General features: G+C 43.4%; 1 protein-coding gene across 1 annotated transcript; it reads left to right on the top strand.

The window, feature by feature from the left end:
* The first annotated feature begins 221 nt into the window (after window positions 1-221).
* rftn2 (raftlin family member 2) lies at window positions 222-27,050 on the top strand. The gene is made up of 9 exons (XM_072685215.1): window positions 222-725; window positions 14,845-15,025; window positions 17,533-17,641; window positions 20,002-20,173; window positions 22,267-22,485; window positions 24,328-24,434; window positions 24,787-24,890; window positions 24,979-25,057; window positions 25,591-27,050. The coding sequence occupies exons 1-9, from the start codon at window positions 587-589 to the stop codon at window positions 25,789-25,791; spliced, it is 1,311 nt and encodes a 436-aa protein (XP_072541316.1). The 5' UTR covers window positions 222-586; the 3' UTR covers window positions 25,792-27,050.
* Window positions 27,051-27,061: the final 11 nt, after the last annotated feature.

The raw sequence follows: 27,061 nt of genomic DNA, 5'->3' as shown, positions 1-27,061 counted from the left end.
TGATACAGAGGTTTCCTGAGGACTCTTCAGGACAATCCCAAAAAGCCCAACCTCCAGCTCCAGTCAGCTTCATGCAGGCCTGTGGGAAGAGCTCAGAACAGGCGGAGTCTGTGCTTTCCCTGCTTCGGCCCTTCCCACCCATTCATTTCTCCGCTCCTCCTCCTCCACCCTCAAGGTTAGCTCACTTTTCCTTTTCTCCTCCTTTTCAGGCTGCCGTTTTAACCTGGAGGCGTTTTACTCCAGCACACATTTTTAAAAGGGGCTCATATGAGCAGACTGCTGCTATTTACAATATAACAACTGTTGCCCAACGTCTGGCCAACTTTTGGGGTTTTTTTTACCCCCCCGATTGTGGGGGAAACACTAAGATCCTCGGCAGTTTGGCTTGGTAAGGTTTTTTCTCCTCTGTTTTTGTGATTGGAGTCTGTGAACTTCCCCCGGTGTCTCCGTCGCTACACTGTCGCGTTTCCTCGGATTAATGTACTGGAGGATGCAGCAGCAGCACCAGCAGCACCACCAGCAACAGCGGGCGCGTTAAGATCCTCCCGCCGGACCCCGAGCTCCTTCCCGCGGTTCCCTCCTCACCATGGGCTGCGGGTTGCGGAAACTGGAGGACCCTGAGGACAGCAGCCCGGGGAAGATCTACTCCACTCTGAGGAGACCACAGGTCGAAAGCAAGACAGACACCGTGTACGAGTACGTGCTGCTGGACTTCAGCTTAGAAGGTACTAACTTTCCCCCCTGCTTTGGTTGTGGCGCATTAAGGGTCCGGCTGGAGGGGTTTAACAGACACGGGCTGTTTTGGTTTGGGGGGGTTGGGGGCGCTCGGACCGCTGTAGTCTGGTTTTCACCATGTGCTGAATGTCCTCCCCTCTGAATGATTGCTGAAGGGATCATCAGCAGACTTATTTCTGAGGTTTTCTGAGGGACATGTCTGAGGGACCCCACGCTGCTCTGCCTCCAGCTTGAGTGATCTGATGGGGTCGCCATGTGTCTCCGCCCCGTCAAACACAGAAATAGGTCACGGGCGCTTTTCTGCTCGCGTGACATCGCGTGCCAGACCTGAACGTTTTTTTTTCGTGTTTAAACGTTTGAACGTTTAAAGTCAGAAACGTTAGATCAGTTTAAAAAGCAGCTGCAGGTCGCCAGACCTTTCTGTTGTGTTTGTAGAGCCCAGCCACGTGGTCACTCTTCTCCACAGTCAACATCAGGAGTGACCATGACCGAGAATACATCCACACGCGCACACATTTATTTTTTTTTATTTTTATACATATATATACACATTTATATATACAGTGGGGAGAACAAGTATTTGATACACTGCTGATTTTTCAGGTTTTCCCACTTGCAAAGCATGTAGAAGACTGTAATTTTTATCATAGGTACTCTTCAACTGTGAGTGATGGAATCTAAAACAAAAATCCAGAAAAATACATTGTATGATTTTTTAATAATTAATTTCCATTTTATTGTGGGAAATAAGTATTTGATACACCAGAAAAAGAAACTTAATATTTGGTACAGAAACCTTTGTTTGCAATTACAGAGATGAGACGTTTCCTGTAGTTCTTGACAAGGTTTGCACACACTGCAGCAGGGATTTTGGCCCACTCCTCCATACAGATCTCCTCCAGAGCCTTCAGGTTTCGTGGCTGTCGCTGGGCCACACGGACTTTAAGCTCCCTCCAAAGATTTTCTATTGGATTCAGGTCTGGAGACTGGCTAGGGCACTCCAGGACCTTAAGATGTTTCCTACGGAGCCACTCTTTAGTTGCCCTGGCTGTGTGTTTTGGGTCGTTATCATGCTGGAAGACCCAGCCACGACCCATCTTCAGTGCTCTTACTGAGGGAAGGAGGTTGTTGGCCAAAATCTCACGATACATGGCCCCATCCATCCTTCCCACAATACGGTGCAGTCGTCCTGTCCCCTTTGCAGAAAAGCATCCCCAAAGAATGATGTTTCCACCGCCATGCTTCACGGTTGGGATGGTGTTCTTGGGGTTGTACTCATCATTCTTCTTCCTCCAAACATGACGAGTGGAGTTTAAACCAAAAAGTTCTATTTTTGTCCCATCAGACCACATGACCTTCTCCCATTCCTCCTCTGGATCATTCAGATGGTCATTTGCAAACTTCAGACGGGCTTTGACATGCGTTGGCTTGAGGAAGGGCACCTTGCGTGCACTGCAGGATTTTAATCCTTGACGGCGTAGAGTGTTACTGATTGTTTTCTTTGAGACTGTGGTCCCAGCTCTATTCAGGTCATTGACCAGGTCCTGCCGTGTAATTCTGGGCTCATTCCTCACCTTCCTCAAGATCATTGATGCTCCACGAGGTGAGATCTTGCATGGCGCCCCAGACCGAGGGAGATTATCCGTTATTTTGCATTTCTTCCATTTTCTAATAATTGCACCAACAGTTGTTGCCTTCTCACCAAGCTGCTTGCCTATTGTCCTGTAGCCCATCCCAGCCTTGTGCAGGTCTACAATTTTATCCCTGATGTCCTTACAAAGCTCTCTGGTCTTGGGCATTGTGGAGATGCTGGAGTCTGACTGATTGAGTGTGTGGACAGGTGTCTTTTATACAGATAACGAGTTCAAACAGGTGCAGTTAATACAGGTAATGAGTGGAGAACAGGAGGGCTTCTTAAAGAAGAAGTAACATGTCTGTGAGAGCCAAAATTCTTACTGGTTGATAGATGATCAAATACTTATTTCCCACAATAAAATGGAAATTAATTATTTAAAAATCATACAATGTATTTTTCTGGATTTTTGTTTTAGATTCCATCACTCACAGTTGAAGAGTACCTATGATAAAAATTACAGTCTTCTACATGCTTTGCAAGTGGGAAAACCTGAAAAATCAGCAGTGTATCAAATACTTGTTCTCCCCACTGTATATATCTCCATACACATATAAAATCCAGTTTAATTACACAATATTTGTTTCTAATATTTGAGTGTGTGTGTGTGTGTGTGTGTGTGTGTGTGTATGTATATATATATATATATATATATATATATATATATATATATATATATATACACAAATATTAGAAACAAATATTGTGTAATTAAACTGGATTATATGTGTATAGAGATATATGTGTGTGTGTGTGTGTGTATATATATATATATATACACACAAATATTAGAAACCAATATTGTGTAATTAGACTGGTTTAATGAGATAAAGAGCAGCAGATGTTGAATAAAAAGATAGTATCTGACTAGTAGTTCATAGAAAATCTGTCGCTACTGATGTATTTAGTCTGTAATCACATGTATCGTGGTAAATATCGTGTATCGTGAAATAAGTCTTTAAATCACTTTTTTTTTTGACCATATCGTTGAGCCTTAGTTGGACACAGGTGGAATGTGGCCTCCGCTTTTAACCCATCCATGCAGTAAACACACACATACTAGTGATCAAACACACACATTGAAAGTGAGCACACATGTCTGGAGTGGTGGGCAGCCGTTGCTCAAGGCTGCTTGCCGAGCCCGGGTATCGAAACCCACAGCCCTACTAACCGCTGCACCACCGCTGCCCTCGACCTTTCCCGACATGTCTACAACACAGTTGTATTTACCATCCAAAAAGTTGGTAAAATAAGGTCAAAAAAAAAAAAAAACATATGCACCCTAAATGCACAGTACTGTGCCAAAGATACAGGCACCTGTGAAAATCTTGTAAAGAGTTTATATAGTCAAGTCAAGTCAGATTTATTTGTATAGCGCTTTTTACAACTGTTGTCATCACAAAGCAGCTTTACATCATCAGTAATTAGTACAAGACAGAGACAAAAGAAGAAATAACGTAAGACATGAAGCATCAAAGACCCCCAGTGAGCAGCCAACAGCAACAGTGGCAAGGAAAAACTCCCTCCGAGCTGGAGGAAGAAACCTTGGGAGGAACCAAGACTCACGAGGGGGACCCGACCCTTCCTCCTCTGGTCAGAACTATTTATAAATTATTGATAAAAATGACCAAACCAGATACAGCAGATAGTTAATAGCGGTGATATAAATAGTGTCTGATAGTTAAGAGTTTATTTAGGTTTTAACATGTTCATTAAACAGGTAGCAGTGGTAGGAGGGTGTGCCGCTGGTCTGGTATGGGTGGTGGGTGGGGGCCTGATGGTCGGACTGGTAGGGGCAGCTGCGCCTTATCTTTACATTAAGTGTTTATTATCCTGGTAAAACACTAATATTAGAATAATTACAAATAACATTCATACAAAAAGTCGTGGTTTTAACTCACCGTGTTCATTAAAACATCTCCAGAGATCTCCTGCTGTTATAGTGATCTTTTAACATCTGGTTAAGAATTCAGTGCTTGATGTTAAATCAGGTGAGCTGGTGATGGAATTGAGCAAATCCAGGACAAATCTACAACCAAGCTTTAACAGCTTTCTTCGAGATTCTGATTAGAAATTCTGATTTCTTTTTTTACTGAATTTGCTTACCCGAATCTGTTATTATGGGATATTGTATTTGTATAGGCATAAACACTCAAAAACAGTCGTCTCAGGAGTCGCTTCAGCCCAGACGTCCAGACAGTGACCACCACTGTGAACAATTCTGACACTCAATGTCCCTGAAATTCAGGATTTTTTTCTTTGGATGATTTCTTATGTACCCAAGTGATTTAAAAAGTAGAGTGGATTATGGACTGTCCGGTCACATTAGGCAGTCTCATTATGGTAATGTGTGATGCATGTTGAAGGCCCTGATTGATGGAGCACATTTATTTAGTCGACACATATTCAAGGCTGTCTATTCCTGCAGATGTATTAGAAGACCATTTAGAAGAAATACAGCACATTAGCATTAGCTGAAGTTGGAATGAACAGTGGGCTAATTAACGTGTTCCTATTACCGAAAGCTCCTGAATCCACTCCCTCTTAATTACAGATAAATATATAAACACAGTAAAAGTACTAAGAGTACAGCTGAAAGTCCAAATGTGTGGATTTCAACAGTCCTGGTAAGACAATCTAGAGTCCACATTCAGGTACAAATGTGTTGAAAATCGGAGCACATGGAGCGTTAATCAACCCCACACATCCAGGGCTCCTCATTCCTGAGCCACACCTGGAGTGCACATGCCTGAAGCTGTTGTATCCTGCATGCTTCACAGATTTGACAGGTGCATAACAGCCTTCCTTCGCCTGCAATTTTCGGAGAAATCAGTCTGATTTCTGAATCCTGGTCAAAGTTTCTCCTGAAAAAAATCTTGCATGCATTTTTAGATATGCACTGGTATAGGAATGTTGGACTGCTCCTAAAATATGACATTTGGAAAGTTGGGGAACCCTTTAGACTTTTCTATATTTCTGCATGAATTTGACCTAAAACCTCCATCAGATTTTTCCACAAGTCCTACAAGTAGATAAGGAGAACCAAATCATACAAATGACACAAAATCATTGAGGAAAATGATCCAATATTACATCAGTGATTAGTCAAGTGTTTTCAATCAATGAGATGACAAACTTTGTCAAAATGAAACATTTCTTGTAATAACACTGCAGTGAAATCACTTCTCGTGGGATTTGTGTGTATAGTGGTACTGATACCACTTGTTTTTGTTGACTACTGATTTGAAATGACTGTTTTATAGTGTGGTGAAGGCTATAAAACATGCAGACATTGGCCTCATCCATGCGGTTTCATGCTCATGCGGAATGAGCTGTTCAGTGCTGGGGTATATGGTACTTCACTGGTAAATACAAAGCATTTCCATACAAGTGTCATTTCTAAGCAGCCATACTTAAAGAGTCAAAGACGTCTCTGAAGGTTTAGGTAGACAATGTGGGCAAAAAAATAGACAAATGTCTGGAAGAGAAGAGGCTCAAACACAGTCGGAGCACTAGAACCCGATAGTTTTTATGATCGGGCATAAACTAGCTGATACCTGAGCCATTAAAATATGCCTGGGTCAGCCCCAATTCCGCAGCCCTTGTTCGGATCAAGAAAGTCCTAGTCAGTGTTAATACTGATGTATAAATATTTTGTTGCTGTCTTATTAAAACCATGCATCTCCATTTTTTTCCTTTCATTTCTCCAAGTTTTATTTTTCTACACCAGTATTGGGCAACTCTGGCCCTGGAGATGCAGATTCCTGCAGAGTTTTGTGCTTTTCCTGCTCAATTGCCAGGTTAGTAGGCCTGTTAGAGCAGGGAAATCAGCAAACTGTGCTGGACTCCGACCCTCAGTTGCCCACCTTTGATCTACGCTGTTTAAATACAGCATCATCCCATTTATGATGAATGAACCAATGTACAGAAATGGTCCAAATTGTTTGTAATAGTCATATGTTGGCCATACATCACAGAGAAATGTCAATGCCACTAATCAACAGATTTTCTGGCCTGTTGGGCCTAGTTATGTTTGATCACCAGATATTATCAAAGGCAAAGGCTATTGGGAGCCATCAAAGACCATTACAGGTTTAGATCAGTGTGTGACAGGATTAGGAATGGCCATTAAAATGCTGCTTGTGAATGTAAGAAGCGCCAGAGTCATTAGCCTGGTGTCAGCCTGTACCTACAGTATCTGATGCTGATAATAAAGGAGCTCTAATCCTGCTGCTGAGAAGTTCTGGATCTAAGACAGCTGATAAGCAGTTTAACCCCAAAATAAGATACATTATATACAGTATTGCCAGGTCTAAAACTGCTCGCTACGTAAGTACAGCCACAAATTAGATGTTGCCTCTAGAGGTATTCTTAGCCCACGGCTGTAAAACTGTAGAATGGTGCCCAAGCAAGTTGAAACCTGACCCCATGTTTCATTTAAAAACACTTTTCCAAACCTGAATTCATGCTGTAGGGCTTACCTTTGCACAGTAAGCTGTGCTTTTATCAGGGCCACCAGCCTGTGACCTTAATTCAGTATTAGTCCAAGGGACAAAAAAGGGACAAATACTAATCCATAATGTAATATGACTCAGGTATTAAATCTCAGAATATGGCATAGTGAGTTCAAGGCTCAGTAGTGCTTCATTCTGTGGAAAGCCAGATGTTGCTGTGTTGTAGAGCCAACAGGCAGATTAAACCCGATTGGCCTTAATCATCTACCTTGGATCTTGTTCTGCTGAACAGCTGCGAAAACGAGGATTAGGGCAGCCGATGAGTTGGCTGACTTTGGATCAGAAGTAAAGACACGGCTGGTGCTAGAACTGGAGACCAGCTAACTTTAAACACAGCCACATCAGGCCCATTGCTCAATTCCAACCTGAACCATGTGAAATGAACCATGTTGAATCCCAAAGGTGAATCCCAAATGGCTCCATACTCCCCTTAGTACGCTCTGTGGGTCATTAAACTATGGCCTCTGCACCCAAATAGTGCACTGGATGTTCAGCAGGAATTTGTGCACATGGCCTAAGTCCATAATGACCCTGTATTTGACATTAAGTGTACTGTTCGGTACAGAAGCCTCTATTTATATGGAGTCATTTGAGGTTCAGGCTGTAGAAGTGGCAGCAAAAGCTGGTGTTGCAAAGATAATTTGTACTAAACAGCTCTTAGTGCAAGGCTGTGGGGGAATAAGGTCAGGTGCATTAATGCTTTTGCAGCATTTATTATTCCAATCTGCTCTCATTAGGGTCACTTGCCTACTAACTGGATGTACACAATCTAACGCTTTAGCCTGGTAAGGAGATCAAACTCTTGCGTCTGGACGGCAGTAAAATAACGACAGGACCAGCGTTTATTTAGTACACGAACAGTCTGGACTCATTACACTGATGTCCCTAAAAGTTACATACACTCAGTTCACTAGCGAAAGCTTTGCTAGCCCTAGTCAGAGCTACGTCACAGTCAAACGCAACTGCTACTTTGGGGGCATGTGGTCTTTTTGATATTTGTGGTTCGTTCCCTGAGACAATCTTTGCCACGATCGTGCATGATTAACACTGGAGAGCATTCATATCAGTGCTAGGTACTGCTAGATATTGGACGAGGGTTGCTATCATAGAGAGCATCCTAAGCAGCTGCATCACTGCCTGGTTTGGGACCTGCACAGCCTCTGACCGCAAGTCCCTCCAACGCATTGTGAGGACAGCTGAGAAGATCATCGGAGTCTCTCTCCCCTCCGTCATGGACATTTACACCACCCGCCATCAGGAAGAAGGTACCGCAGCATCCGGTCCAACACGACCAGACTGTGCAATAGCTTCTTCCCCCAAGCCATCAGACTCCTCAACACAACTCAACTTCTGAACTGATATCTTTCTGGTACATGTACACTCTCCCTCTCTCTCTCTTTCCAACCATTTACCCCAGATAACATGGGAAGCATTTTTTGCACAAGCATTTGCACTAATAACTTTACTACCTCACTGGACTCTATTTATCGCACATTGCACAACTTGCACACTACAGTCATTATTTATTATCCTCTGTCTGTACTGTGTTGTCTGTCCGCACTTGTTTGTTTGTGTTGCACTTGTGTCTTGTATGCACTGTCTATGTTGCACCATGGTCCTGGAGGAACGTTGTTTCGTTTCACTGTGTACTCTGTATGTAGTTGAAATGACAATAAACCCACTTGACTTGACTTGACTTGACCTCTGTTTAGCAGAAGGCCTAGTCAAGGGTAGGGGGAAGTCAAAAGCACAGCGTGTGAGATACAAAACCTGGAGAAGTGACAGGGTATCCGTGTTGGGGTAAACACTGACCCTAGCCGACCGGCTTTACCAGCTCTATACCTGTGAAGGTCCCCAGACCAACAACCTGCTAAAACAGCCATACAAACATCAAATGAAGGCAGTGTGACCACAGTGTAACAGCATAGTGGGAACTTGGTGGGAAAATATCTAAAACTGATGAAACGACAGCTTGTCAGACTGAATTGCAGTGACCGTGTTTCAAAATGTCCACTAATAACAGTGCTGTATGTGTTGAATATTACAGTATAGTGGATGGCACAGCTCCAGAGGCCAAAGTCCAGTTCTTGCTACGGTCTATTCATTCTTCTCGGGTCCTTCGGTTTTCTCCCACATATTAAAAATACACAACTGAGCATGCTCAGTACCAGAGGATGGAACGATTGCACCAATGTCCAGGGGGGTATTCCTACCTTGCATCACCAACACTGTAGCAGTGACCGCAGTGTTATTTTCTCAATGGTATTTAGATTTCCTTCTTTGAAAAGTAAGCTGTTCAACTCCTCCTAATGTTTCACATAGTCTTCTAGACCCCGTTTACACCTGGTCACTTCTCGTGACTAGTACCTGGATTGTATCCTGGTAAGAGTTTAGCCATTTGCATTTATACCTGGTAGTCACATGCGTCTCTGGTTAGTCAGACTGAAATCTGACTGCTGTATGGATTGGAATATGCAAATTCGCTTGTTGAGCGGCAGTTATTACTGGTGTTTCAGTTGTGCTGGGAGGGGTTTTGATTGTGGAATGTGTCTTGGAGAGACGAGTGCATCTCAGCCCACCTCGTATCTGTTTTAAATGGGTCTTGGCTGTGTTTACACTTGCATGTTTAGGTGGCGTGGCCTTCCATCCAGATGTAACCCTGATACTCAAGATGCTTTAAGTGACCAGATATAAACAGGGTCATGGCAACATCTGCTAAAAGTGGATAAAATTAGTGACTATTAAAATGTCCAGGTCTTTCAACTAAGAAGTAGCAGCTAATAATGCTCAGTCTGACATTGAAGAACGGACCTTGGTGGAAGGTCACTTGTCCTACTTCTTTCTTTTTTTTATATGTCTTTCCTTGTGGCCCAGTTTAAAAGTGCTGCTTTATATTTCAGAAATAATTTATTTTTGATGCTGTGCCTTTAAGACAGCTATGTGAATGAGCTCTTTTCGGATTGGCTACTCTATGCTGTGGCTCATTCGAAAAGTTGAATAAAGTAATTTAAAAAAAGTAAAATAAATAAAATAAAATCACTAGGGCAGTGAAATTCAATAAAACCAAGGAGAATCAGTTTTCCATTATATGGGGCCTTTGTGGAGGGGGAAGATGGGCAAATGCATGATCTCTGATCCATCCCACAAGCATAATTCAAAGAATATGGGAGCAAATGGGAGCACGGTGTGTAGCTATGAACTTTCTGGAATATCAGTGATCTCAGAATGACGAGATTAAACGAAACCGTTTATAAATATATGAAAGGTTAAGAGTAGTTAAGCAGTTTAAGGAATGCACTGCATGACGTCTCTGTGCTTATCTTTCCCCTTGTGATTATTTCTTAGAAGTGCAGCATGCTGGGTCATTAATGGTGTTGTTCTGACCGTGCCCCACCTGGTTAGTCTGGCTAGAAATCCGCTCAGAGCACATGGTGGGGGCTGACAGTCCACAGTCTCTCAATCTGGTGTAATCTCTCGACTTGTTAATCTCAAATGCGGGAGCCAGTGGATTATTCGAGATTGCTGGTGCTGGTGTGTTTTTTCTGGTGTCAGTATTTGGAGAGAAATGGTGCTGGACTCAAAGCATCTCAAGTAGGGTAGAAGTGTTGTTTTTCTGACTGAAAATCATGATCATGCACATTGCCAACCAGCTAGGAGGATAAAGGCTAGCATGTCACACACAACACCGCCACATCTTTTCCAGCAACGCAATGCCATCGAACACTGGAACACGCTTGGAGGAGAGCACTAACTGCCTGATTCTGTCATCATCATCTAACGGTGATTAGGTAGTAGAGGGAGGGCCAAGCATCCCACCCACCCCCTCAAAGACCGAGAGGTCAGCTGTGCTTATTTGGACTCCTGGCAAAGATCTCCTGACAGTAGGACCAACCCTTAAGTCGCACTGCTTGGGAGGTCACTGATGTTTTTGTTGTGGGCTTAAAACACCTACCAGGCATGTGCTCCTAATCTTTTCCAGGATGCTGTTCCAGAGTTTAGAAGCAGCGTAAGAAAAGGGGTCTTCCATTAGCTGAGCTGTGAGGGATCCTAGTCATTGGCAGTAATCCTGTCTCAGCTGAGTGAAGTGGTCTGGATGGGCTGTGACACTTCGTCGTGTGACACTTTAGATATTAAATGTGTTAGATGATTGAAGAATAATCATGTTTATTTAGGATTCAAATATGAAAATTATGGTGATTCTTCATTTGAAAAGCCGGCGAGGCTTAATCTGTGAGTAGGATAGCCGGTCTTAAACCAGGTAATGTGTCAAAATCCAGCAAGGATTGATTCTGTACAGTCAGTTGCAGGTTTGTTAAGGCTTTGACTTTGACTGAGTGGAATTGCCGTGACTTTGAACTGATTATCGTTAGACTGCAGTGTAATCTAATGATCTGCTTACAGCTGGTCTCTTGTATTTAGTAGATTCTGTTAAAGCAGGTCATGTTTGAAGACCGATATCTTTCAGTACATCACTACTAGCTTCCTTCTTTAGGTTCCTTCAGGTTACTTTAGGTTCCTTCAGTGAACTAAGGCAGACTATGGCGCCGTCACAATGATTAGAGGATCGCTGGTTCGAATCCCGGTCATTCTGCTAGCCATCGGAGAGAGTACAGTTGGACTTGCTCTCTCCAGGGTGGGTAGATGGCGGTGTGTTGAAGCCGGGTAGCGGCGCTTCCCTCCATGTTGCCTTATTTTCTTTTGTTTTCCTGCTCCTGTCCTCTTCTTAGTTTAGTTTTGCTTCTTCACAATAACTTGAATGAGGTTTCTCTTTTTTCTCTCATTGACATGATTGTATTTAGTGCAGTATTGCCAACATCATTCAATAATTAGCAAATCAATGAGCAATCAACATCCTGGCACCTGCTTTTGGGAACACTGTCTTCGGTCACCCACCACAGCTGACCTGGCCGTCTTGGAGATGCTATGACCACGTTGTCTGGCCACAACAGTTTGGCTGCTACTAGAACATCTCCTCAAACCTTCACCTTTATTGTTATTACGAGTGCTGAGGAGCATAGTGCATAAAAGTCACAATCACTCTGCTGCCTCCGCTGGCATTAACATCAGCATAAAAACTGCACCGGGAACTTCATGGCATAGGTTTCTGTGGCCGAGCAGCTTCATGCAAGCCTTACTTTACCTAGCATTATGTCAAGTGATGGATGGATGGATGGAGTGCTGTAACGGACACCGCCACTTGAATCTAGAGCAGTGGAAATGTGTTCTGTGGAGTGACGAATCACGCTTCTCTATCTGGCAGTCTGACAGACCCGTCAGGGTTTGTCAAATGCTAGAAAAGCACTACCTGCCTGAATACATTGTGCCAACTGTGACGTTTGGTGGAGGAGGGATCATGCTACAGGGTTGTTGTTCAGGGGTTGGCCTAGGCCTCTTGGTTCCAGTGAAGGAAATGTTTAATGCTTCAGCATACCAAAATATTTTGGACAATGGCATGCTTCCAATTTCAAACAGTTTGGGGGAAGGTCCTTTTCTGTTCCAGCATTACTGTGCCCCAGTGCACAAACCAATGTTTGGGAAAGTTTTGTGTGGAAGAACGTGACTGCCCCGCACAGAGCCCTGACTTCTACCCCATCGAACAACTTTGGGATAGCCAGGCCCTCTCATCCAACGCCAGAGCCTGACCTCACCAAAGCTTATCTGGATGAATGGGCAAAACACCCTACAGAAACACTCTAGAATCTCATAGAAAGTCTTTCCAGAAGACTGGAAGCTGGAATAGCTGCAAAGGGGGGGTAGATATTTTTGCAATGGGATAAATAAGTTTATATACAGGAGCCATGTGGCCCTCTCTTAGCTCTCTCTTTTGCTCTCTCTCTGTCTCTCTGAGAACAGAGGGCTCAGTGTGTGTGCTGAGTGTGAGAGAGAGGGAGTATGTGTTTGGGGAATAAAGACGCTGGCCTCTCTGGGGTTGGTGTCCTGCTTTGTGGCTCAGTGAATGCCACCACTTTTCATTTCGCCCGGGGGGGCTTGAGGCTCTGTCTTTACTGCCTGGTGCTTGAGGTGTGCTGCCGCACACACGCAATGTCTGAGTGACATGCGATACACCCTGGGAAAAAAAAACATTGGCTGTCTGATCAATTTGGAAAAAGTCGCCTTGCCAAAACTGTGTTGTGTCCCACAGTTGGCAAGTGAGGCCTGTCTTCAGATGGAATCGCACAAAAAGGTCTTGCACCAAAGCTGTTTACCATTTAAGGGGTGTTCCAGAAGTGTGTGTTTTGGGGGTGGAGGAAAAATCTGAATGAGAGACTGTAAAGTTTGTGAAGTAAGAGTGCGTGTGTGTGTGTCTCCGTCACCGTGTGAAAAACAGAAAGGCTGAATGTGTGTGTGTTGTGGAATGTTCTCAGATTCGTGAGTGTGTGTGCGTGTTCCCCGTGAACAGCAGCTCTTTGTGGACACAGGAAGTGTGTTTGAGGGCAGTGTGTGTGCGGGGAGGGGGTCAGTGGGGATCCTCTGCCAGAAAGATGGAGGCAAGTCCAGAAAGACACCCATGAAAACAACACTGCAGCTACTTTAACACCACATGAGCACTACAGAGCCTTACCCTGTTGCTCACATTGTCCTTCTCTGTGATTTATGCTGACCAAACATAGCATCTAAAACTTCACAGCCACAGAAGCAAATACCATTTGTTATATATTAGATGGAGCACCATCATTCCCGAGAACACCGTTGCAACAAAGTTGCTGAATTCAGTACCATTCATTTGAAGGGGTGTCCACAAACATTTGGATATATACTTTGTTTAATGGTAGCCTAACAGTAGGTTCTCAAGGTTAATGTGTTGTTGGAAAGTGAGCATCTCCAAAACACCATGTGGGATGAGTACCTACCCACAGTGCTCCAAAGAGAGGCAGGGTGTTGGATGCCTAGGCCCCATCATTGCACAAGGGCGGCTAAGACTTTTCTGACCGGGGCTGCAGTGAAACATTGGGCTATGATTAATAGAGAAATGGGCCTCGACACACAATGCAGCGCCCCCTGCTGTATATGCGGCTGCATATATAGCTACAAACCAGTCAAAGTGCCCATGTTGGCCCCTGTCGCTTGTCAAAAGTGCTTATTACAGACATGCGAATGTTGGAACTAGGCTTTTTAGCAATGGAAGAAGGATGCCTGGTCTGATGAGTCCTGTTTTCTTTTACGTATTATGAAGGGCTGGGTAAGTGGGCTCTGTTTACATGTGAGATGCGCTCGAACAAGTAAGTCTGATCTGTTGTGGCTCCACCTCCCAACTGACAGCTGTTAATCTGTCGGATCTGCTGCCAATGTATTGCTGCCAGATACCACAAGGCACCTTCAGAGGTCTTGTAGAGTGTATATTGGCATTGGAATGAAGTAATTCTGTTGATTGACTGGGGTAGCTTCTACTGGGCAGTATCCACTTTATTCATACGGGGGTTAGTAGCACAAATGGTTCTACATTTACGTGGTTTCTGTACCATCTCAACCTATTTATCTATTTATTTTCACTTGGTCTTCATTTACAGTAGTTCAGTTTAAAAACTTTTGTTTAAGTGGTCTATCAAAGAGAACAGAAAAATAGCAGTTTGCATAATATCAGTTATCAGCCCAAGGCTATCTCACACCCTAACAAAACGCTAATTTGCAGTACTGCCTCAGGCAGCAGCTGCAAAACACAAATAACAGATACTTGTGCATAAATTGTACATACAACCTGGAGTGATTCCCTGCCCTAATATATCCGCTCCAACCAAACAAGCCCTTCCACAGTTGAAATGTGTGTGCTGGAGCAAGAGCACTGCAAAATACTCAGACATGCCAGATGTCTTCAGGAGACACATTTGTTGTGGCAGTGATGTTTGTTGTGTTGGAGCCCACCTGGACCTGTCAAGACATTGATTTGTCTTTTTATTTAGTTTCTTTTGTTTCAGTTTCTTTTGCAATCCTCTAATCCTTCAACTTCATCTCCTCTTCCCACAGGCAGTCGGCCCACCGTGCAGTACCTGTCCTCCCTATGTGAGCTGCCTCAGGCTCTGCAGCCCTACTACACCCAGGGTTATGTGCTGGCCGCTCTGCATCCCATCATCCTCTCCGTGGGCCGCACACGCTCGCTGGCCTGCAGCCTGCTCTATCGCGCCATCCTGACCAGGCCGCGCCCGAGGTAACACTTGTAGACCGTACATTCCCCTACTGTGTTTCATAGAAGCTTCCTCCACCATCGCTTAGCATTTCACCCCATTTCACTCTGTAATGTAGAGCAGTGCTGATACTAATATTAATCGATGAATTGTGTTTCACATCAATACTTACTAATGTAAATAGATTTGAACAAAAAGACATTTTGGATCATATGGCAAAAATATAATATATAATAATAATAATATAACATAAGTAATTATTTTCAATAATAATAACAGTATTTATCATGATAGCGATACAATACTGTCATCTTGTCCACCTCTAGGTCAGTGGTTCCCAACTCTGGTATTTGAGTTTATGCTGTTTCTAAACCAGTTAATCAGTTATTCATTTTCAAGACTGGCTTGAAGGTTGTGTGTTGGAGCAGGGAACTACTGAAATCTGCAGGACAAGGGGTCCTTCAGGACCAGGGTTGGGAACCACTGCTCTAGGTTACCATCTAATGCTGATTATGTGCACAATACTGTCATAAAAGTGTCCTGTAATTTCTTACTATGACCCTAACATAATATTGACCAGAGTAGTCAATAGTAGTGAATGAAGAGCATACTCAACACCAACAGATAAGGAGAAACGCAGAAGGCCAGTCAGTTTCATAAAGTTTCTTCTTTAAGTTGTTTTCCTGACTCACCATATGTGTCTAGTGATGCAGCATGATTTACCCCTTTACCCAATTTATTTTGTATATTTATTTAAAAAAAAAAAAAAAAGTAGGACACAGTAGAACAACAGTGACAGTTTTTACAAGTATTATTTCTAAAAGAATAACAGTATGTGCTTACAAAATCCAGCATAAGTGAATATCAAGGACAGTTGGTTATCCAAGGCTATTAAACATAGTTACACTTGCTGCATTGCGAATATATCTACTTCGATGGGCGTGGTGGTCTCGAAATCACAGGAGCTCCACTGACTGAAAACAATCTAGGCAGGCGTCAACAGTCAGACGTTCATTGCCATCTTGGCAGTGAATTGTCAACACAGGCGTGTGCCCAACGCCCACTGAAATAGCAATCCACCAAAGTCAGAGCGCACCTGGCTCTTAAAGGGAATGGCAAGTGACACGCTGATTGGTTTAGAGCACGTTACGCTCAAAACACACCCATGATTAATTAAGAGACGTAGTACATGACGTTTTTTGGGGGGTTCAATCCGCGCAAGGCGTACTTTTTCCGTCAATACCATAGCAAAGACACACTTTTACGCCCTAAATCAAGCTGCGTGGTTGACTGCTCGCCAAAACATCGCTAAAATAGGGCCATGTTCATGTAATATTTTTTGTGATTCTAATAATAATAATAATAATAATAATAATGTGTTATTTTGGCACCTTGCTGTAGGGCTATTTAAACCTTTCGTTATTTATTTATTTTTTTTGCCGAATTTGACAGGCCCATAATAATGCATCTGTTTTCGCTACACATTTGCTCAGCAGAGACACTACCGTGTTCACCACTGTGGTCCAGGTAAAATGTGTGTGTTTCTTACACTATTTGGCAATAAACAGTCCCTACCCCGATCCTGTATCCAGGGCAGAATAGACAGGGGGTCCCAGCCTGTCCACACCAAAGTAAATAATTCAATATTAATAAGACGCTTTGCATATTTAAACAGCCACTTACTACGAGGTCAGACAGATTTGGAGGAAGAGGAGGAGGCAGGGCTGGAGTAGCAGACTGTAGACTGTAGACCACACTGGAGGTGCAGACAGGAGTTGACCCTGACAACAAAGTAAAAGCTGGAGCCAATGAGATAAGGAGGAGCAGCTACCGATGGATGGGAATGGCTGCTGATGTGTGACGCAGGCGTAGTGGATAGTGTTGCATTTTTAAAAGAGAAATATGTGATGAGCCATAGACTTGAGAGTCTTGAGAGTTGATTTATTTACTTTTTTTAAATGTAGAAAACACTTAGTAGTGTCATGCAAGCCCATTGAGTATTGTATATGCTCAGCTGGGTCCTGTACTGCACTCAAGCTCGCTGAATTTACAGATGCTGGGAACTCAAGAGTGTGTCAAAGGAAAAGTTTCTACCTAGAAACATGGTTTCTTGCAGCCTTTTCTTTCTATAGATTCTTATAAAATCTGCTTTTTTACATTGACAAACCCCTAAATAGTCTTTGCCCTAGAGGGCGTTATTTCACAGCTAGTCTGTGCTAAATAAATGGAAACAGGTTGCTATGCAAACCGGGCCTTGTGACCACTGCTTTGTCTGAGGCCTGAACCGGTGGTAGAGGGTGATGCATGCAGAGTTTGAGGATATAAAAGGGGCTGGGGATCTGTGCTAGGCTAAAAGCGAACTGTACAGCCTGTGCTATGCAATGATGTGCTGTGATGCTTCTATGTGAGCTCGTTTGACGCCTCACTGTAAAACAGCCAATCAGAGCAGAGCTAATGAAGTTATTCACAAGCACTGTTACTTAACAATGTTACCTAATCCTTTTTTTGTGTGTGTCCGTGTGTGTTACAGTAAGCATGCCGTAGCCATGGTCCACAGCGTGCCAGTGCTGAGGGTAGAGGAGTGGCCGCTGCCTGGAGATTCCCTGACCAGTGACACTGTGAGAGTGCTCATCGACCGGGTTAGTGTCTACTTGCTGTATAGTGTGCTACATTTGCAATTTGGCTAGTTGAACTTTATTTACTGGGATGTAACGCTACACACAAGTCACGGTTTGATGAAATTTGGGTCCACATTACATTTGTTGATCTTTATCCACCTCATTAATGCCTCAGCTTACTGCATGTCATGTATTCTCTGAGTTAGTGGCGACATTCATGTCGTGATGGTCTTTCACAAATACACACACTTCTGCAGTCATGTAATTTACACCACCATACTGGATATTTAGAGGATATGCAATGCAGGGATGCAGAATTGTGCTGGAATTGTAACGGTTGATAGTTGCTAAAATATTGAACGCGAGTTTTGAAATTTGACCATTATTTCAAGCCCGTGTTCGATGATTTGTATTTATTAAACTTCAGAAGAACAGAATGTTTAGGTGACACTGGACTAGTGCACTGAAATATCTACTCTGCTTTGTAACGCTGATCCATTTGAACACATTTTTTTAAATAAGTGTATTGGCATTAGTATCAGTAACAGAGATGTACATGATAATGTCAGAAATGGACATTGGCTCTGTTTTCTCATATTGGTGCATCCCTGATGAGCTCCATGGACAAAAACATCAGTCACCTTACGTGTTTAAGGTGATAGTAACTTTAGTGTGATGGGATTCATAGATTAGGAGGTACAGTGTAGTGAATGTGCAGCGGAGAATAGGTCGCAAAGCAAATGATAATGATTGGTAAAAAGGAGTGATTGCATTTGGGTATATCAAAGGCCATAGTGTGAAGGAAGTAGCTGAATAGAAGCGGTGCAGGTGTATGGAAGCGTACAGTCATATGGGTCTACTAGCACTGGAAAAATCCCAGTCTACAGACAGCTGTCCCAGAATTGAGCCTCATTCTCTTGCGTGCCACTCTGCTGTGTATATGGTGAGTTTTCTTTCAGAAATTGGTTGTGAAGAACCTGCGTTGACTTCTAGAAGTCATTCTTTCCTTTCACTCACAAACCATGAACCACACCGACGGGCCCTGTCCGTCAGTTTCGTCTTTCGGTCACAATTCTGACAAGAATTTCTTGAATCTATTTTGCAAACCATTTTCCACACGTCCTACGAGACATTCACTGCACCGTACCACCTCTTCTCAGTCTACGAGTCCCATCGCACACCCTGCAGGTATTCACAGCCTTGTGCAGCACCATCTGCAGGAGCCTAAAGTTACTACCACCTTAAACACTCAAGATGACGAATGTTTTTGTCGGGGAGTTCATCACGTCTGCTTCTGTGCATATGCAAGATGTCCTGTATAAATACAAAAGGAAGTGCCACATTACTGATTGTGTTGAATAGAATTATTTAACTGAAGTAGAAATTGAAATGCCTCATTTTACCTTTAGCTATTTTAATGCTTAAAGCAGCATTATGCGAAAAAAAATGCGCTCCCCCTGCAGGTGAGGAGCATCAATTACACATGCATTTATTTTTTGACAAGTGCAGTAAACGAACCATGTCAGCTGAAGTGGTAGAGTAATATTACAGGACTTAACACAAATATGACTTGGGCGTAGTGCAGTTAGGAGCACCATTCTCCCTATTTCAAGTCAGTGGAGCACCGAAATAATGTTGCAGCTGTTATTTTGAAGTGAAATGGCTGCGTAATGTTGCTTTAAAGACTTTTTATACATTTGTATTGGCTCCTGGGACCTTAAAGCGTTGACCGGAAAGGAAGAGCTGCTGAAAACCAAGTGAAAAGGCTGAAAGGGAACCCTTATGTTTAATGCCTTCCTGAGCACATTGCTGCGGAAATTCCCACTGTTTGCTGAGCTGGTTTTGTGACCTTCCAAACTAAGCTATTTTAGAAACATATTATAAGATAAAACTCATCCTGCCACTAGTATAGCACCTATTTTTGGCTGTTCTGATTGAGAACAGTTTGGATAGTACATATTACTATTTGTCAGCTGTTTACAGATGAATGCAAAAGGTTTGGCACTCATGGTAAAATTCTATATTAACATACTTTAACGTACAAACTTTTGCATGTAAAAAGGTAATGACGCCATGGCCGATAAAAAAAAAACATGTTTTTTTTATCGAATGTGCTCAGTAAACTTACTTTCACTTAGAAAATGAAGGAAATGTGCACAAGCATTTACACACCCCTGTGTCACTCGCATCTCTTTGAACGTGTGTTGGCTACAAAAAAACGTCCCTGCACTGATTATATTGTTGCTGTCTGACCAGACTGCCTTAAACACACCACTTAGGTTGGCAGGTGGTTCTCTGCTGTTATCTGCTTAAGCTGAAACGTGTGTGTGTGTGTGTGTGTGTGTGTGTGTGTGTGTGTGTGTGTGTGTGTGTGTGTGTAGGTGAACAGCAATGCTCGGGGAGGTGTTCGGTTTGTGGGTTCTGTCCTCCAGCAGGCTGGAGGAGGAGGAGTTATATGTAACGGCAGAATGGCAAGTCCCAGACGAGGCTACCGCTCCCCACCACGCACCCCACCAGGAGACCGAGAGGTGGAGGACGGAGGATACAGCCCAGGTCACCTTCTACTCACAGCTCCATAGTGTCAATAACTCCTCTTTAAAACCTCTCCATGATGCTAGATGTGAGAATGAGCGTTTCGCTCAGCAGTGAGTCTGTGCTAATGAGCATTTTTGACATTTTATGCTTTACCTGATTAAAAGGATCTTCAGGGGAGACCCTTAAGATGATTTTAGTATGTGGACCAAGGTATTAGGACATCTGCTCATTTGTTGTTTCTTCTGAAGTCAAGGGTATTAAACGAAATGAAATTGCTGTGAAGATTTGAATGCATTGTGCGACAAGAGGGGTAGAGCGGCCAGGTCATCCCCAACTCACCAATTCATCCCTGAAGTATCGGATGGACCATTGTCCAGAGAACGCAGTTCCACAGCTCAATGCCGGGGGGCTTTATACTCATCAGGCTCAAACCTGCCATTAGGCATGGAGTCCTATTTTATGGGCTAGAGGAGCTGTGTGTGTGTGTGTGTGTGCGTGCGCGCGTTTGCACATCTGTATAATGAGTGGGTGCAACTTAAAGTAGATAAATGCATTCATTGAATGAGGTGTCCACAAATATTTGGACATATAGTGTGTATATAGCACCAAAAAGGGCTCCACTATGGAGACGAGGCCAAGAACCTCTTTTTTTCAGTACATTTCATATAGAATGCATTTTGCTCAGACTATAATCATGCACAGGGACCATCGTAGTATCGGTCACCTGCTGATGTTGCAGGAAAAACCTTTCCACGTTAAACTTTTTATCTAAAAATCTGATTCTAGATCAGTTTTGGAAAGGAAAACCATTACATGAGATTTATTATAGCATTTCTGACTCAAATCTATGATGTTTTTATGGAAGGAACCTGTTCACATGTGTGTACCACTGACTAGCCTTTGTATCCTCGCCACGAATCAGTGGCAGGCAAAGCTAATCTAGATATCCTGCATTTTAATCTTTAGTCCCACTGTTTTATCCCCTCACCCTATGTGAACTCATTCTGTCCGGCCCCTCCCTGGCGTGTCACTTCAGTTCACTGTAACCCTCTCGTTTCTACACCCTGCACCCTTTGCGTGGCAGGAGAGCCAGCTCAGCTTTAGGGCTCCTTTTTGCACGCCATTCTCTGCTGGACAACACAGACAGCTAATTTCAGTAAGAGGCTGTTGGAGTGCTGCCCTGTTAGTGATGAGGAGCCTCCTAGCAATGGCTTTTAACCAGACTTGGTTTTACTTGTAATCTTTTGGACATAAGTCTTAATTACCGATTATTATTATTATGAGTCTGTCCCAATTTAGACCCAGTTTACACTTGGTCACTTCTTGCATCTTGAGTATCAGGATTAGATCTGGATAGAAGGCCAAGCCTCATTACCAGAGCAAGTATAAACACACCCAAGACGCATTTAAAACATACAAATCCGATCACTCAAACCACTTCAGGAGGTGGTCCGAGACACATTTGAGCCTGTGACGCATGTTGGAGCGGTGTAAATGCATCCATCTCTCCAAACACATTTCACAACCAAAGCTCCCCCCACTACACCCAAAAACAGCTGTAATAATTGACACAATTGACCTATATCCTTATCAGGGTACAGTCCAGATACTAGTCACAAGAAGTGACCAGGTGTAACCAGGGGCTTACATGAACATCTGACTGCCATTAAACTACCATTGAAAAAAACTGCAAGAATTTAGTACACAGGTATTTGGGGAGGGGGGGGGGTCAGCATGGGGTCAGCATGGGGTCACAATTATACATACAGTTCCACTGGCAGCAAAACAGCCTCAGAACATGATGCAACCACCACCATGCTGAACAGTCGGTACTGTGTTCTTCACTGTTACTTCCTCAATGTTACCAATGTTGCCAAACTTAATTGTTGTCTCAATGTCTGACCATGTGGCTCAGATAAATAATTCAAGTTCTTTACGTCCCTGTAGTAATAAAAAAGCACTGAACTTGATTAGTTTAACACAGGGTTTAACCCTACTGTGCATTCATACTTAAGAATTCTGGATATTATTTTAATAATAATTAAAGGAAAGCGCCACTGCTGTGACGAGTGGTTCAGTGATTCCAGATGTATTTGCTTTCTCGTCTTCAGATCTGAGGCTGCTGGTGCTTTTTCATTCCTGGGCTCCAGGCTGCGCTCCGCTGGAAACGCTGGCCTGCTGCTACCACCAGGGGGCGCTGTCCATGCGCGTGTCCCGGAAGGGCCAAGTTGTTAGCGGCCTTGAGGCGGACTGGCTGGAGCTGACCGCAGCTTACTATCGCAAGGGCTGGTCGTTGGTGGACTCGTTTGTGTACTGGGACACACCTAAAGGTAGGCGTAACTGAGCGTGTGTAATCCAGACTCAGCACTTTAATGAGAGAGGACTTCCACACTACAAACACAGAGCTGCTTCTGTCTGTTTGACCCTCAAAAAGGGGTTAAGTGAGAATGAAGTGGGAGAGGAAGAGCACAGCATCCTCCCAGCTTTCTTCCTAAAGGAAAAGGAAGAGACTAAAGACGGTTTCACTAATGTTCACCCACTCTGTTCAGGAGCACCTCTCTGTTCTGTGAGCTTTTAATTGTTTCTATTTAAGTTTTTTTTGTTGTTGTTGTTGTTGTTGTTTTTATTTGGTCGCCCTGCTTCTGGTTTATTTCTGCTCTTTCTCAGTCTCATCTGTCTTCTCCCACCAGAGCTATATTTAGAACTTACATCCCAACCTCACGACCTCACTTCCTCTTTCACACCAGACTAATAACAGCTAAGAGTGTGTGTGTGTGTGTGTGTGTGCAGACATCTGGGGCCTGAGAATGTAGAACATGAAGGAGAAAAAACGCACAGATCTCTCTCTCTCTCTCTCTTTCTCCTCTTTTTTCTCTGCTTCTCAGCTCTACTGTCTCTCACCTCTCCGCTCCTTTTTTTTTCTCTGCGACTTTCTCTTTCTGCTCCTCTTTCTCATCTCTCTTCTCCTCTTTTCTCTTCTCCTTTCTCTCTCTTCTTTCTCTCACTCCTTTCTCTTTTCTCCACTTTGTCTCTGCTCCTCTCTCCTCTCTCTCTTCTCATTTCTCTCTTCTCCTTTCTCTCTCTCCTTTTTCTCTGCTCCTCTCTCTTCTCCTCTTTTTCTCTGCTCCTCTCTCTCTTTTCTCCTTTCTTTCTCTCCTTTTTCTCTGCTCCTCTCTCTTCTCCTCTTTTTCTCTGCTCCTCTCTCTCTTTTCTCCTTTCTTTCTCTCCTTTTTATCTACTCCTCTCTGTTCTCCTCTTTCTCTGCTCCTCTCTCATCTCTCTTTTCCCCTTTCTCTCTGCTCCTCTCTCTCTTTTCGCTGCTCTTCTCCATCTTCTCCTCTTCTCCTGTTTTTCGCTGCTCCTTTCTCTCTTCTCTGCTCCTTTCTCTATTCTTCTTTCTCTCTTCTCCTCTCTCTTTTCTCCTCTTTTTCTCTGCTCCTCTCTCTCTTCTCTTCTCCTCATTTTCTCTGCTCCTCTCTCATCTCTCTTCTCCTCTTTTTCTCTGCTCTTATCTCTGCTCATCTTTCCTTCACTCTCCTCTTTTTTTTGCTCCTCTCCCTCATCTCGCGTCTCCCCTTTTCTCTGCTCCTCTCTCCCTCCCTCCCTCCCTCCCTCCCTCTGAGGGCAAATCTCTGCACACTGATTTGTCTTCTAAGTAGTTCAGTGTCGTCTTTAGTAGGTCACTGACACATTTTCAGCCCTGACGAAATGAGACCCAGTGAAGGCAGACAAATCACAGTTCACACGCTGGTTGTGAAGCGGTTTGTAATTCCGCTGTCAGTAGATGTATTTTGTGAGTATGTGAGCAATATAAATGTTTAGAAATTGTCACAATAATTAACATTTTAATAAAATCATCACACAACTGGCTGTGGCCCACCGGTTGTAAACCACTGCCCTAGACAGCACATTGAGTATGAAGAGAGAACCCTGCGTTCTTTACCGTGAGCTGTGAAGATGTTCTATAGCACGCTACAACAGCTGTACAACCAGCATGGGATCACAGTGTTGACAGCGCAGTGGGAGTATGTGAAAGCAGATCATCTCTGGTGAAGCTTCAACCCCTTTTACTGAAATCAAACGGTTCATATGAACAGTACTGCGCCTGGTGGTCTGATCAGCAGCCCAGTGTGTCATTAATAATGATGTGATTTGCTCTGTGTTCTTCTCAGGCGAGCCAGTACCCAGGTCTTTAGAGGGTCTGTTTGTGTATGAGGAGAGGAGCACTGCACCACCAGCCAATGACACCATCGTAGTGGAGCAGTGGACAGTGATTGAGGTCAGCAAAAAAACACACACACAAGCTATTAGAAGGGATGTGCTTGTGCATTAGGCCTTAGCACAGACTACAGGTACCAGTGGTGTTTTCTCTGTTCTAACACACCTCCAGCTCATCAGCTAATTTCCAAGCCCCTCATAAGTTAAAGTCAGTGTGTTGCTCAGTACTAAAATCTACAGGGACCACCCAATAATAGCACCCAACACTCTCCCAGTTCCAGAGTAGGGCTGTAGTATCCAGCTCTGATCTCATCAGTGTGTGCCATGTATACAGCCATACTGAGAGTATACTATATGCCTGTGTGTGTGTTTGTGTGTGTGTGTGTGTGTGTGTGTGCGCGCTTGTGTTTCAGGGATCTGATGTAAAGACTGATTACGGACCACTCCTTCACACTCTGGCTGAATTTGGCTGGTTACTGACCTGTGTACTCCCCACACCCATCATTCGTCATGACAGGTGAAATACACACACAGCCGCACACACCTCACCTCTCACCTGTTTACCCTCTTGCTTTTTTCTGTGCCTGACTTCAGTTTCTTTGCAGTGAGGGCAATCTTGCCACCAAACAAGTGGTGTTCCTGCAGAGGCCTGTTAAATCCCAGTCACTGCGGCAGCAAAGTGAGGTAGAGTAAAGCTTTTTCCTAAAATGGGACAAATTATGGTGTATATTAACATAATTAAGTAAATAAATAAATTGATGAACAACTGTGTGTAAGTCAAACATTAAAAATGAACAGAACGTAAGCCAGATTGTGAAGATTGCACATTTAGAAGCATCCTTGACTGAGTTCTGTACACATGTATCTGGATATTTCTGAAAAAACATAGGGTTTTTCTCTGGCAGTGTTTCTGAAAATCTCTCAAAACGCCAAAAACGAGCTGATGAGAATGTCAGCTCATCAATTGGTGCTGACGCCTTACAAAGTTTGATGTCAAATTACTCAAGAACCAAGTGCAACGGCCAAAACAGACCTAAATACAGCACAATGCTGAAGCAGGTTTTCTAACAACAAAGATTTTGAAACACACTGCACACTTTTGAAAAGTAGCATTTTATTTATTTAGTTAGTTAGTTTATGAATGTTTATGAATTCCTGCTTCTAGATGAAGACAAACAAATGTTGGTGATAAAGTGAAGGTTGTCTCTTTCTCTTAGGTGGGCTCTATGCGGAGAGATGTGGTCAGCCACTCGGTCAGTCGAGGCGTGGGAGTCCCTCATGGGGAAGAGCTTTCCCCTTGCTCAGGGGGCATCGGGGGTTTCCCCGTGTTTGGAGGGGGCTACCCCAGTGCCCTGTCCCATCTGGAGGAAGGGGGCTTTGAGCAGGATGATGGGGCAGCCGAGGTCACCTGTATGTGACCAGCCCAAACACAGCGGAACAGCCTCAAGGGAGTAATCTGCTCAGAGACGTTTTTACTCTACAATCAAGTTTGTGATAATTGTTTTTTTAATAAGCTTGACCATTAAGAGTCAAGTTATTATTATTTTTATTTTATTTTTTTTTGGCATTCACTCTGTCCCTACGTTTTTGCACCCCTATATTGGGGGCAGACTTTTTTTTAGCACTTTTAACTTTCTTAAGAAGCCACAATTGTCCACCGGGGGAAATTTCACCTCCACACACACTGAGGTTTCATGGTTTCCGAGCTTAAGCAGTGCTGTAATCCTTCACTGTGCACCCAACCATCACCAAAACACTACCTTAGGCTCCCAATACACACACACACACACGCGCGCACACACACACATATCCCTCCACACTCTCTGTTAGAGTTGTATCACCGTTTTACTGGGCCCGCCCCGGAGAACGACCAGCAGTCAAAACATTGCGAGCACTTCATCCTGTTCTGCTAGGCCTTGGGGAAACGTCACTGTAAACTTCACTGTTTCACTGTAAATTTCTTTTTGTGGCAGAAAACAAAAACACCTGACGCTGCCGGCTGTGTCCGGTGGTCCACTGGTTTCAGCTTGCGTGGTGTGAGAGTAGTGTTGTACATTAATCTTCTGTGGAATGCTATTGGCATGATTTGCCTGTTCAGCATTTTGTTTTGGTCACAGCTCAAAAAGGGAAGGTAAAGGACACAGTTCTCAGTGCTCTCACACCGACTCACTAAAGGAGGCAGACTGTGTTTTAGTCAACTAATGATCATCTGGATGAATAACTGGGTACTCCGCTTATTAAACTTACTATTAATTGTTTCAGATCTCACCATTTCTGCTTGGTGATCAGATTTGGTCTGAAATACTTGAGCACATGTTAGCATTGGTGCAACTCTGTGTTAAAACGAATGAGTTGGACATCGTTTTCAAAATCTTTTGAAACACATTAACCTTGTACTTTTTGTACTTCTGCCAGGTTTAATATTGTTTTCTATCGACAGTGTTGGTCTATGTCTAAATTAGGCTAAACCGAACAGTAAAACCAGTAGGTTGTAGGATTTATTATGCTGCTGTATATAGGATTAATAAGCCATAGCCTCTTGCGCTCCTGTTTGTGTAATTATGATTGTTATTAAGCCAGTGTTACCCACCAGCTGCAGTATTTGAATATTTGGACATTGTAACTTGACCATTCATTGTTGGTGTTAATATTTTATTAAACCAGTTATTCCATCTTACTCTCTTCTCA

Source organism: Salminus brasiliensis, chromosome 8, assembly GCF_030463535.1.
Source record: "Salminus brasiliensis chromosome 8, fSalBra1.hap2, whole genome shotgun sequence".
Taxonomy (NCBI): Eukaryota; Metazoa; Chordata; class Actinopteri; order Characiformes; family Bryconidae; genus Salminus; species Salminus brasiliensis.
The sequence above is the reverse complement of the archived record's forward strand: the minus strand, read 5'-3'. Positions and strand labels throughout refer to the sequence as shown.

Bases quoted from the DNA above. Each gene is read 5' to 3' on its own strand.
- rftn2 (XM_072685215.1), top strand. From the start codon at position 587: ATGGGCTGCGGGTTGCGGAAACTGGAGGACCCTGAGGACAGCAGCCCG. The intron at 17,642-20,001 runs GTTAGTGTCTAC...GTGTGTGTGTAG, and splicing joins TGAGAGTGCTCATCGACCGG to GTGAACAGCAATGCTCGGGG. The intron at 22,486-24,327 runs GTAGGCGTAACT...TGTTCTTCTCAG, and splicing joins GTACTGGGACACACCTAAAG to GCGAGCCAGTACCCAGGTCT.